Source organism: Mytilus trossulus, chromosome 7 (genome assembly GCF_036588685.1).
Source record: "Mytilus trossulus isolate FHL-02 chromosome 7, PNRI_Mtr1.1.1.hap1, whole genome shotgun sequence".
Classification (NCBI taxonomy): Eukaryota; Metazoa; Mollusca; class Bivalvia; order Mytilida; family Mytilidae; genus Mytilus; species Mytilus trossulus.
In genome coordinates, this window is record NC_086379.1 from 54376747 (window position 1) to 54391412 (window position 14666).

Here is a 14666-nt window from a genome sequence, read left to right on the forward strand (position 1 = left end):
CCATTTCGATATTTTAATTACCCTGTCGGAGTAGTATTTTGTGTTAGTATTATAAAGTAAAATAAGAAAAACACCGAAATACGGAAAATTCAAAAGCCCATAATCCAATGGCAAAAGCAAAAGATCAAACGCATCAAACAAATGGCTAAAACATGTCAAATTCCTGACTTAGAGGTACAGCAGTAAAAATTGTGTTATAATCTTAGACACTATAAAAACAAACAAACATTTCAATAAAGAAAACCAAAAAGGTATATGGACAAAGCACATAAGGAAAAACGCAAGGCAAAATACAAAAATGTACCATAGCACAATAACACAACAACGGGAAGTACCGAGCCACGCCAACTGGATATAACCAACAAAAAAAGTAAACAGTAAGAGTAATGATTTAAGATATAAAAAAACAACAAAAAAACAACAACAAAAAACACCAAAATACGTATTTAAGATTATAAATAACGTAAGTACCTAGAATCTACATTTTTAGACTAAGCAAAACCGAAAGACAAAATACAAAAATGTACCATAGCACACTAACACAACAACGGGAAGTACTGAGCCACGCCAACTGGATATAACCAACAAAAAAGGTAAACAGTAAGAGTAATGATTTAAGATAAAAAAAAAAAAATAAAAAAAAACAACACCAAAATATGTATTTAAGATTATAAATAACGTTAGTACCTAGAATCTACATTTTTAGACTAAGCAAAAACGAAAGGCAAAATACAAAAACGTACCATAGTACAATAACACAACAACGGGAAGTACCGAGCCACGCCAACTGGATATTACCAACAAAAAAATAAACAGTAAGAGTAATTATTTAAGATAAAATAAAATCTAAAAAAAACCACCAAAATACGTATTTAAGATTATAAACAACGTTAGTACCTAGAATCTCCATTTTTAGACTATCATGTACTATTTGTGAAGTTGATCCATAAGGTCTTGGTATCTTCAAATAAACATTTTTTAGAAAAAGAAGTAAATGTTTTTGACATAATCCTGGCTCATCATATTTCTACTCAGATACTGGTGACGTTTTACAAAGTAGTTTTGAATTTCGATTGAGTTGTGAAATGTATATCTCAAATGCATATGAAGATGGTGTATTGCTACTAAGGTATGGGAGATTGATGACTTTAAAATTTAAATCGTCTCTTTTGTCAAAGATTCTCTACTGAGATAATCGCTTGTATCAAATTCGAGCTTAAGTCTCAAACTGAGTCAGAGGAAGCCGTGTCTGTTGTTTTTTTTAATTTCTAGTTTTGGAGAACATAAAAATGGAACGAATCAAAAGAGTCTGGATTGTTAATGGAAAGGAAATCATCTCTTTACCTAAATGGGAAATTGATTAATAAGGCTTCTTATATCTTCTTATTAATGTACAAAATGTACTCCGACTCATATGAAATTAAGGAACATGAACAGTTCGACCCCATAGGAATGCCGACAATTTGTTAAAACAGACTACCGACAATTTCAACAAATATGTTGTCAATAAGAAACTCCATTTTACATAGTCGATCATTCACACAGTTTTTACACTTATAAGTTCGACGTTTTGTCAGATACATATTTGTTTTGTTCAATTCTGTGTCCATTTTTTTTCTTCTTTTTTTCGTTTAATCCATGCTCTTATATTTAATTCATTTGAGTTAATCATCTATTCACCGTTGTTTGGTGCCCTTTAAAATTTCCGGTATGCAGAACATCAGATGACATTATATCATACTTTTCCAAGAGGAAATTATCAGGTTCAAATTATAACTATATGTAAAAATTTGAAAATGAAGAGAGACTTTCCAATCGCAGATGCCACAATGAAAGAAATATATAATAGATTCATTTTTATTGAGTCTAAAGCAAAATGATTTATCAGCACTTTTATTTTGGGCTTAAACAAGTCAAATAAACTGTAAAACAGTAAAAGAATGTGTTCCTTTATAAACTCCGTGTTCAATTGTCTTGCAACACATTCTCCACTCGAAATGTGCATATAAGAGCATGTAGCAGCAAATCCTATCTACGGATTCCTTCATTGTTAATGGCACTAAAAACTGTGTTCAGCATTTTGAGACAAAAAATTAAGCATAGCGCTTTGTGTAATTTTGTCTTTCATAAACGCTATGTATCACAGACGTGTATCTTGTAACTTTAAAGTCACAAAAAAGATGAGACATAATAATTTGAATTAAATCAAATCAAAATAATTGGTATTAAGCATGATAGAACACTTAAAATATACACAAGCCAAGAGCTGACACCGTCGGATATAAAGCTGTCTGCTCGTGACATAGGGAGACATTCGCACACGCAAGTATTACCTACACAGCTATGACACACGCATGGCCTAATGTTTTTGTTTTTGAACTTTCGTTGTAGTTTGTTAAATTCCTCTAATAGTGACACTTCACCTCCCTTATCTGTATGGCTTACTAGAGAGTCCCAAAAACTAGTCGGTGTGTCATCATTGTCCCAGTTTGTATTTGTATTGGTATTTGTTTCTTGTGATTGTTCCTTTTCTTGGATAACAGGAGGAGGGGGAATGTAGTTTTTCTTTTTATAGTTATCTCCCGTGATTAAGGAGTCACCCTCTTCAATATCATCGTACCCAATTGCAATATCTGCACATCCATAAAATTGTTCTTGATTTCCACAACCCAAACATCCTCTACCACTTGAATCAACGCCCCAGCTATTTCCCGCATTATATTTCCATTGAAATGTGCAGTCACGACATTTCACATTTTGTGGGAGACGCAGTTTGACAACTAATGTTTGGTAGCCATTTTTGTTCGGAATGTAATACCTATTGCCACTTCCGTCTGCGAGTTCCAAGACATAATTATCTAGACACTTTTGGGTTGTTTTCTGCATTGGATCATTTCTCGGACACAATTTGAATTGGAAATAACCTTTGTGGCTTGCAGTTAGTTCCACTGTTACTGAAATTTCTTCTCCTGTATCGTATGTTTTTGCAATTATTCCATTTGCATATTTCCCGCCTTCTTCATTGTCACGTGGTCCTGGCCAGGGATCTCCACACACTCCGCACTTACCATTGTTCATATCATATTGCACCTTAAAAAAAAGAAAACAGTTTTAATAAATGAAAAATATGTGTACCTACTTTATAAAAAATGTATACGTGAGATAATTTGCTTTGACAAAAAGCGAGTTAAAAATATTCTCATCAAACACTTGTTTTTCCGGTGATTTTCTTCTGCTGTATACTGTTCCTGCAACAACTGAATAAACGTGAACTAATCAAGTATTTTTGTAATTAAGATGGGGTTTTGTTTTAGATGATTTGGCGTTAGTGGTACTTTTAACTAATTATCTTTACATTATGGACAATTAAGAGCTTGTTGTGCCTGTTGTTGGGGACTAACTGTACATTGACTTCTAGGTGAATTTGCATCCCGTCGGATTATTGTCTCATTCCATTAACCCTTACATGACTTACATCTACTTCGAATCATGTTTTTTAGTGATGTATTTTCTTAATAACAAAATAAATAAGTATAGATTTACACGATGCGAGACAAAAAATAGTCCTAATATAATACAATAATGGATTTTCTTGTATATGCTAACTTTTTGTACAATATTTTTCGACTCATTGTCATTTTTGTAATATATATTCTTTAACTTTGTATTCACTGCCACGGTAAAAAAATACCATTCTGGTAGTAATTTGGACAAATTAATCACTTTCTTACATAAAAGTACGTATGTAGAACTGACTTTAGTCAACTGAATAACATTTGATCATTTCCATTTTTGTCAATATGTCATGGCGAAAGGAAATGTGTATCTTACTTGAGCTCCGCCACAATAGAGTTGATTATCATTATAATTTGGTGGATTGTTATATCCATATCGCCACATGCTGGATCTGGATGGCGGATCAATCAGTCGACCATGTCCTTTAACTTCACCGAACCAGTTCGAAATTGCCACATACAATATGTAGATGTAATATTTCATTTTCAATCTAAACAAAATAAATCAAATTTATGATTAAACTAGAGTCATTCATCAGTTAAACAAAACGATAAATAAAGTATATGTTATAAAAAGGTTTAATTTCGTTGTGCAAAAAGGCAAAATAAACTTTTTGCAAGACATATGGTGTAATCATGTAACATGACAGAACGAAATGACAATGTATCATTAGTTTTTATGTGTCGCAGTTAATTTTCTTTTTTTATGAAGCGGTTTCTCTTGTTAATGCTGTCAGTTTTGGCGATTTATTGAATCGATTCATTCAAAAAAATATCTTCGATTGGTTCGTTTCTCACCAGTCATTCGGTAAATGAATTTATTTTGTGTGTGTGTGAGATTTGTTCTTTTTTTTACCGAATTAATTTATCACATTATTAAGCCATAGTTATCTTATCGCTCGTTTCTGTGTGTGTTTTATTTTCGTTTGTGTTTTGTTGCACTTAGTGTTTAATTTGTTTCGTTATATTCCTCTTATAGTTGATGTGTTCCCCTCGGTTTTAGTTTGTAACCCGAATTTGCTTTCCTTCAATTGATTTATGACTTTTGAACAGCGGTATACTACTGTTGCCTTTATTTGGAATAATGCTCTTCTGTTTGGTTAATGACTGTATGCCCGTTCTCTTTTATTTGAGATTAACAGAATTACTATTTCAGTTTATTTCATTAACTTTGATATATATTCTTGCTTCTACTGTCACAATTATATAGTTAAAATATTGATCAGTGATTAAGTTATGTTCACCACTTAAACGAGAAAGGTAATTGTAACTGTTTTAAATTTCAATTAGATTTTTACAATTCGACTTTCTGTGGGAACGGTTCAAATAATGGGATCGCATCTCTTTCTAAGTACCGGTACATAAATGCACCCAGGATTGTGTTAGTAATAGCAAGAACGCATTAAATCAAAGAAGATTAGCTGTAAATAGTTATCAAAGGTACCAGCATAATAAAATAGTATGCAAAATGCGCGTTTTGTCTAAATAAGACACATCAGTGAGGCTCATATCAAAATAGTTATAGAGCCAAACAAGTACAGAGTTGAAGAGCATTGAGGGTCATAATTTCCAAAAAGTTGTCCCAAATAAGGCTCAAGTTATATATGCCTTGCATAAGAAAATCCTTAGTTTTGTAAATAGGAAATTTATAAAAAAAAAAAACAATTGCCACTTAATTGATATTCATGTCAACACCGAAGTACTAGATACTGGGCTGGTGATACCCTCGGGGGACGAAATGTCCACCAGAATCGACCCAGTGGTGTCAATAGACCAGAATTATAATTTAGTACGCCAGACTTATATTGGAAATATCAGTAACAAAGACAAATGGACACATGTCGATGTGGTCGCTCTTATATATGTAAATGAGAAAATGTTGCTCTGATTTAAATACAGCTCTTAAATAGCTTACAACATTATTCATAAATATCTATAAAAACCTTTGACAGTGAGTTTGATTACTTTTGTGACAACGATATGTTATACACTATGTAATTAGAAATGAAAATGCACATGCATTAGTAAATGAACAAAAGGCTGATTTAAGAAAAAGATGTTCTTAAGTTTAATTAAACAAAACCCCTTCGTATCTTCGAAAATAAGGCTGATTCCCTTTATCTTGTAACTCATATTACCTTTAAAATAAAGACTCATTAGTTAAACTTTGAATGCTATTCATAGGTAAATATTTTTAACCTTTTATCGAGCCTGATATGTTTCAGAATTTTGGCAAAATTTGTCGCCATGATTAGTCCGATTTTCTTTAAGTCTGATTCAACTTGTTTATTTCATTATTTGATCTAATAAAAATGACAGTTGTGCATATATACGTCCTTTGATTGTGGCGAATGGTTGTGTTATTGCATGACAATTATTATAATCTGCTTATTTTTCCTAAAAACATATCATCATAAACTCATTTATATCTCATACATGTGCAGCAGGATCTGCTACCTTTCAGACCGGGTGAACCTGATATCACCGTAGGTTTTTTTACGTGTTCCTGATACGCGTCTTTTAGTTATCGATGTAAGGGTATAATCAGGCTTTCCATGAACAAATTGAATTTTAAGGTGTCTAGTGCGTCTTAATTAAAATCGATAAAAACTAAACCATAGAATTTTAATTTTGATATAAAAGGGGAGAAGATAGCTCTTATAACATGCTTTCAGGTAAGAAAAGAAAAAGTGGGGTCACCGGACTTGCCACATGTTAAATTCACAAATTAAAGCTACAGTAGAATAACGCTGTTTAAAAGCAAGAATCGATTGAGAGAAAACAATTCACAAGACTTTCTATTATAAATAAACTCATCATAGATACCAGGACTAAATTTTATATATACGCCAGACGCGCGTTTCGTCTACAAAAGACTCATCAGTGACACTCGAATCCAAAAAAGTTGTTTTTTAAAAGCCAAATAAAGTAAGAAGTTGAAGAGCATTGAGATCTAAAATTCCTTAAAGTGTTGTCAAATACAGCTAAGGTAATCTATGCCTGAGGTAGAAAGCCATCTTAAGAAAATTATCTTATCTGATTCATCTCCCCTACTATATATTTATTTTTATAGTTATTTTCCTTTATTTGGTAAGGTTGAAAAAAAATGAGTCAAACACAAATAGTATGGGGTTGTTTTTTTTTAGAAAATTTCATTAAAAATATATACCAATTGTTATCTGACACTTCAAATTCAAAGTTGGAGAAAGACAACCGGGTCATCTCATAATTCCTTAAATAATCGTATAATACTATAATTTAAACATGTTCTCTAGCATTCTTCTGTTGATATCCAAGTACACAGTATTGTCATTCGCGTTTGTACATTTTGGGATAAAACTTATGTTATTAAATACACTTAAATTGGAAAACAAAATCTAAGAAACACTTTTGACTTTTCAAAAAATCTAAAGACTCACATACAAAAAGATTAAATACATTTACACAGAATGCCAATATCATATCCATTTTATCTTAATTTTATAAGTAATATTAATTGAATTATATTTTGAAGAGGTTTGCAAAATTTATCGATTCTAATATTGAGCCCCAGTCAACTGTTTTTTGTAATTTTCTGCCCTCCCCAAACACTCGATAATTACTGTTTCTAGCTGTATAATGATTAAAAAAACCTATTTAGCTTGTATAGGGAACTACTTTAATATGCTCATGTGTCTTTTGTAACAAATTATTTGTGATAAACAACTATTTACAAGGAAGAAGGCATTTTGATGTGGTCATAATCGACAAGATATAAAACTGACTCTCCATAATACATTCCTAATGGCAAATGTCCACCTTAAGGGCATATTTTTACATTAATATTGTGTCCAAAGCTACGCTTATAAATATGCTAAACACATACTTATATGACAGGAGCTTAAGTATACCAGTATTCAAAAGGAATGCTGGTCTATTTCATTTTGATATAATTGTATTTTAGTGGTTCGCAATAATAACAAAATTGATGAAATTTCGAAAAATATACAAATATATTAGAATAATTGTAATTGTAATTGTAATTAATTTAAAGTTTGTTTTTTTAAAACATATATAACGATATCATATTTTGAAATGCAAAAATTCAAAACCTTTGCTCCATTAAATGACCAAAAGATAGTCTCAATCTTCTGAATTAAGTTTTGCTGCGTAAAACAAAACAGCTGGCAAATTTCGAAATTAGACGTCCATGTCATCAACAACAACAAAATCTTAAACGATTGATTGATAAACTACGTGAGAAAAATGTAAAGTTTGTTTTTCAATAATAAAATGATTTCATAATACGCAAAATAATGTTACTAAAATAAAAGGGGTGCAAGTAATATTCAGCGGATTTTTAATCTAACGTATAAAAAATGTTTATGTTCTATTTTTAAAAAAATGAAAATTTTACTTCATTATACTAGTATTTTCAAAGTATAATTGTGTTAGAAATGTATAAAAATCATATGTATAATCAATTGAAACTATAACAACACTAAATACATATCCATTTTAATCAGAATTGTTTATGAGTTTGTAAGAAAAAGAGATAAAATACATGTTATACAATACCGTGTACCAAATATATCATTATTTAAAAACGCGAAAAAGTGTAATTTATGATTTCGAAATTTCAAACAATCATCATTTAATATCCATGAAATATTGTTCATTAACATGCACTTATCTTATGAAATCGCTTTTAACACAATTTAAGAAGAATAAAGCTTTACCTTAAATGGTAGGACCACTAGACTTTACATGTCAACGAGTTTCCGGTAAGTGAAAATGTTACCTCCAGAATGCAATTGATAGCCATTTTCCTCTCTCTATACACATAAACATATGATATATTTGTTCTTTAATATTCAACCTTTCGGCTTATAATGCACCTAGTAAAATCTATTACAGAAACACTTGAAGACTTTTGCATGTATACAGTTTGTCTCGGGCTGTTTATAAATTTACACTAAAGCCATCTGATGTGTAATGATTGAAATGTTACATTGAGAAAATATGGTTCATCAATTTGTTGCAATGGTTTTTAACCAGCTTTCAGTAACTTCAAGTTACTCTCAAATCTGTACTTTGTGTGTTTCTTCTTGTATATTGTTGCTACATTTGCTTGGTGTTGATATGATAAGTGATACCTTATTCAACCCATTTATATAGTTTGTTTCTGTTGTACTGTTTCACCACTGTCCCAGATTGTGTGGAGGGGTTGAGTGTTAACTTACATGTTAAACACCACAATATTCTTTATATTCTTGTTTCAGGTCAGCAGCCTTTAAATAAGTGGTTGTCAATGACTACTTTCTGTCTTACTTGTTTTTGTGTTTCTTATTTTAGCCTACAGTAAGTCGTTTGTTTTAATTTTTTACTTTTTCAATTTTTGTCATGCCTGGGTCTTTTGTAGCTTACTCTAAAGTTTAGGGTTTCATTATAGGTGAAGCCTCAGAGTACGATACACGTTAGTTAGTTGATAATATGTGTCTTATTGGAAATCATACCACTGTGACAACTCCCTATTTTTATAAGCCGTTGTACATCTAGTCGAAAATGGAGACACTTGAACAGTACCAAAAAATGTATGAAAACTTTCAACGATATGAATGAATGAAAAAAATAAATTTTGAATAATGATTTATTGTTCTTCATAAAAAGAGGCGAAAAGGGGACTTGGATGGAGAGTTGTCATATTGGCACTCATACCACATCTTCCTATATCTATATTGTTGACCAATATACGTAATGAAATCAAAACATATGAAATGTATTCAAGTTACGCTACGAATCAAAAGTACATAAACGTGTATATAACAATTAACATCAAAGACTGATGACGGGTTGTAGGGAAAGGGATAGTAGTCATATATTAGTCAGTACTTAATGTTATATAACGTATCATTACACAATGTTGTCCTCACTAGAACAAACTCGGACAATTCTTTTTATTATTACTAGTATCTTCGTATGACAAATCGCCATCTGTGTTATTACAGATAAATACATAAATCTGCCTTTGCTGTTTAGAATACATAGTTCATACGAAAGATTAAGGACTATATGTTCACCTTGGATTTATTTCCAAGGATGGTGAATCTTAAGTAGTCTTTTAGTTCTAACCAAAATACATAGTATCATTGCATTATGAATGGTCAAATAGGGCAGCTCAAATAGGTTGGTTATACACATTGTTGGAATTTAATGCCTCAAAATAGCTTAAAATTGCAATTTTGTTAAACTTGAGCAATTGATGAGTATTAACCCAAATGTATATATGATGGATAATAGACAGTATGAATCAATATCCATCATTCTGTTTGAAGTATATATTGCCTTTCAGGTACATTTCATTTTAAATAAAGATATCAAAGTCACTAGTCAAATTTTCAGTATTGTCTTCGACAGCATACGCAGCATCAAACAGTATTTTTATCTTATGAAAATTATGAAACTTGATCATATCATATAGGTTCTTTGATATTGAATTTGAATATGTTTAAAAAGGTGTCTGATATGAACCCCTCCTTTTTTATGGGAAAGAATAGATGGCTGCTTCCCTTTTTTATACGATTACATATATTTAGAACAATTGTCAAGGAGAAAATTGCAAAACTGTGTCCTAATATCTATGATGAGTTTATGTGCATAACACTAAGAAACATAGTCTACATGTTAATTTGTACATATCATGCCCTACCCTTAATAAAAATATACCACATGGTTTCAGACATTGAAAGAAATAATATACTAGAAATATTAGACAAATATAAGTAAATGAATATGAATCCTGTTTCTCTTATGTCAAGTTGCAATTTAAAAGATGTTGCAACAGGAGTGTCTATGGTACGAAAAATAAACTACTGTATAAACAAAATTTGATATAGCACATTGTTGATTTTCATCATTTGAACAAAACATAATTAAAGATTGGAAATGCAGACTAAATTTTGTAATAATTCTACACAATAAATGTAAATAATTGAAAATATAGATGTAAATATATCGTACATACCTCTTATGGTGTTTAAAGTGAACATGTGCGTCAGTGATTTGTCATTTTTTTACAAACTGTACATCTTAATTTATGATATACGATTTTTACACTATGATTAATCATGTAGTTTCCTTTTATGTTTCCTTAAAAATTAAATCAAATTTTAAATATTATAACGTTTTTTACCACTATTGACAAGCTGCAGTTGTAGAACTGCCCATGCCAATTTCATACGAAAATAAAGACGTTAATATTTCTGAAGACGGTATAAATCCTCGAGGCGATATTCATACATGCGACAGAACAACGAGGTAATGATCATTCATGACACCTGTCCTTAATTATTCCGAATGTCAATGTACAACATTGTACATGTAAATGTATCTAATAAACATTTGTTCTTCATATAAGTATATGCGATGTTCAATATGATATAATAATATAAAGTAAGCTGTTACCTTCTGTTCTTCAATTGAAATTTTAAAGCTTCTAATTTTTTTCCAAATCTAAATGGTCATATATTTATTTTCATGGGATTGCCTGTCTTGTCCGCCTTCTTTTCAAATGCAGAAAAGATGTCATAAATTCATAACGGAAAATGAAAAAAAAGATAACATTTAAATGATTTTTAAGTTTTATACTTTCCTGTCTTTGCATAAAAAAAACTATTAACATAGAAACTAATCCATAATACGTGGTTTTTGGTGTTTTCGATATACCTGAAGTAAACATGTTTGGAAATACATATTCCATTTGAAAAGCATTTTAGAGCTAACAGCAATTTAAAAAACCTCGATACATTGAACAGACGACAGGGAATTATTTTAATAGAAGTTGAATCTTGATTTTTCTTTTTCTTATATAAAAAGTAGCCAGTTTGACATCAATTTCGATCAAAATAATACAATAAATTTTAAGTGTATGAAAATTAATGTCTGAATGTACCTGTTTGCCTAATGATGTTTGGACGGGAAATTAGTAATCAACGAAACGTTATCATCCCGAATATTATTTCATTTATTCACGGATTTTAGTCAAAATAATGATGACGTCTTGGAAGCTTATTTTCGTTTACTGTGGTGCCTTACAATGACAAAGGATCGGGGGAGGGAGGGTCGAAAAACTGAAAACACTCAACAAACTTCATGAAACGTTTGAAGTATTTGCAGCTGGACATCGACCAGTAAGAAGCGTCTTAGTTTAGAACATCACATTCAGACACGGACTAAAAAAATGTTGCTTTAGTTTTTATATGCCTTGATATCATTTTATATCATACTTTAACTAGAGAGAAGATAAAATGATTTTTATACTTGCCTTTTATTTTGCACTGTAACTGTCCAAGATTAGGAAAGGATTTGGCACCATTAATCTAGTTTAACTCAGCCACATTATATACATATATGTGACTGTACCAAGTTCGTCTGTCATATTTGTTTTTCGTTAATTGTTTTGGTATCAAGTATTTTTCTTAATTGAATTGTTTCATGTTTTATATCCCGACTATACGATATGGGTTTGAGCTATTTGAGAATATTACAAGTAAAATTTGCTGCTAGACATGTTTTTAGTAAAGTAGACTTTATTTGAGTGTAAAGCATGCAATAATTGCTGTTAGACATAGACAAGGAAGAAGTGGTTTCAGTTTAGGTACATAAAAAGAGGGGCAAAAGATACAAGAGGGAGTCAAACTCATAGATCAAATATAAAATGACAACGCTATTGCTACAAAAAAGAAAAGACAAACAGACCGATAATAGTACACAAGACACAACATAGAAAACTAAAGAATAAGCGCCAGCAATCCCCATGCGAGGAGATTGCTGGCGCTCCGTTATAATAAGCAGATCCTTCCCCACATGTGGCACTATTCGTGTTGCCCATGTTATTATAAACCAAGTCATTAGTCTAATTCGTTGATCATATTCGTGAAAAGGGAAAGTGATTGTAGTTACGACATATGGAAAATATCCGATATCATCTGTAAAACGGTTATTCCATAACGGTCAACCAACTGGTACTGGCGTCCGTACAATTTACGATGGGATTCCCATAACTGTACCATTTGGAACTCTTGGTTTAATAGCTTTCTTTTGAGAAGCAATCCTTTATCAAGGAAATCATGATATAATGTTGCTACATAGAAATGAAAAGTTTACAATTGGGAAGCTGAAATAATTTTGAAATTAGTTAGTATTCACATCTGATTCACACCATCTATAGAATAGGCAATTTCACAATGACTTTAAAGCCCGATTTGATTTGCTGATAAAATAGATCTTAATAATTTAGAGAGAGGTTTGGTGGAGCACTTGGAAGATGCAGCAATATACTGTTGTTTGAAGGACACTTATGTAGTTTTGGTATCAGTGTTGAAAGATTCAGTTCTTCATCGTTGGTTAAAATTACAAAGGAACATAGATAAAGTAAACAGTAGTATACCGCTGTTCGAAAGTCATAGATCGATTAAGTGAGAGAAGTTTTCAACCGACCCTCATTTTAAATTTCTAGATGTAAGTCAGATATGAGGCAGACTTAGCTGTATCTGTTGTATCCTTCATCTCTAGTTCGATGGGATAGATGCGTTTAACATAGTCATCAAATTTTTAATTATTTAGTGAGAGAACATCATCTTAATAGCGGAGAGTAAAAGTTAAAGGATATTACTCTTATCTTATATTTCTTCCTAAGAAGTTCCCGTATGGAATCGGTCTAATAATATTAGAGGAACAAATCGGCAAGAAGAGGGACACACTTGGTTCCCATTGAAATACCGACATTCTGTTGAAAAATACCTCCTCCAAACGTTACAAATATGTTCAATCAAGAAATCAAGCCTCTTGATAATGTCAGTTTTAGAGATTTTTTGGCTTGAATCAGAGTGATTCTTTACAAAGTACTATTAGGATTTATCCCGCCCTAAGACAAGATACTTGTATCTACGTTGACCATTCTTTTTTATGAAACAAAGCAATACCATCTTTTTCAATTTGTCTTTAAGTTTGGAATGAGGAATAATTGTGTCACGTGTAGAAACGTCAAATGTTTTGATGCTATTGCAAGATGAAAGAGTCTTACATTGTATGTGCCATAAAAGATCTTTGTTATTAGTAAGTATCCACATCTGATTCACGCCACCTCTAGAATAGGCAGTTTAATAATAACTTTGAAGTCCGGCTTTGATTGCTTATATAGATGTTAATAATTTAGAAAGAATTTTCGTGGAGCACTTGGGAGACCCAGCAATATACCGTTGTTTGTAAGGACACTTATGTAGTTTAGGTATCCAATACAGTAATGGAAGATCCAGTGCTTCATCTTTTGTTAAAATGCAAAAGGAACACAGATAAAGGCAACAATAGCATACCGCAGTTTGAAAGTCATACATCGATTGAGAGGAAAATAAATCTTGGTTATAAACTGAAACCGAGGGAAACACAACAACTATAAGAGGAAGACAACGAAGCAACAGAAACATTGAAGTGCAACAAAAACCTAAAGTTAATGCAACACACACAGAAACGAACAAGATCATAACTGCAACTTTCCTGACTTGGTACTTGGTATAGAACAGACCTACGATTATCCGGGATTTCCTTAGTGTAATATTTGTAATACTTGTGTAATAATTACTACATAGACATAGAGTAGGAAGGAGTGGCTTTAGTTTGAGAACATGATAATAATATTTGCTTCCAGAAATGGACTTGGGAGAATTGACTTTAGTTTGAGTAAATAAGTGTAATAAATTTGCAGGTAAAAATTGATAGGGAGTAGTAGCTTTAGTTTGAGTACATAAAATGTAATATGTGCTACTCAATATAGACTAGGAGGAAATTGCTTTAGTTTGAGTACATAAGTGTAATAAATTTGCTGCAAAAAAGAGCTAGGGAGAAGTGGCTTTAGTTTGAGTAAATAAAATGTAATATTTGCTACTAGACATAGACTTGGAAGAAGTGTCTATAGTTTGAGTACATAAGTATAATAAATGTGCTACTAGAAATGGACTAGGGAGGAGATGCTTTAGTTTCAGTACATAAAACATTTGCTGCTAGGTCTAGACTAGGGAGTTGTGATTTTAGTTTGAGTACAATAAAGAGAGGCGAAAGATATCAGCGGGACAGTTAAACTCATAGATCGAATTTAAACTGACAACGCCATTACAT

At 31.5% G+C, this 14666-nt stretch overlaps 1 protein-coding gene across 1 annotated transcript; it reads right to left on the minus strand.

The window, feature by feature from the left end:
- Window positions 1-1843: 1843 nt before the first annotated feature.
- On the minus strand, window positions 1844-10807 carry LOC134725312 (uncharacterized). Its single transcript, XM_063589026.1, has 3 exons — window positions 10519-10807; window positions 3832-4006; window positions 1844-3090 (listed from the first exon to the last, which is right to left on the minus strand). Exons 2-3 carry the CDS (start codon window positions 3997-3999, stop codon window positions 2206-2208), a joined length of 1053 nt encoding a protein of 350 aa, XP_063445096.1. The 5' UTR covers window positions 4000-4006; window positions 10519-10807; the 3' UTR covers window positions 1844-2205.
- Between the last annotated feature and the right edge of the window lie 3859 nt (window positions 10808-14666).

Coding starts and splice junctions, on each gene's coding strand:
- LOC134725312 (XM_063589026.1), bottom strand. CDS start 3,999: ATGAAATATTACATCTACATATTGTATGTGGCAATTTCGAACTGGTTC. Junction 3,091..3,831: donor TCTATTGTGGCGGAGCTCAA/GTAAGATACACA, acceptor CTTTTTTTTAAG/GTGCAATATGATATGAACAA.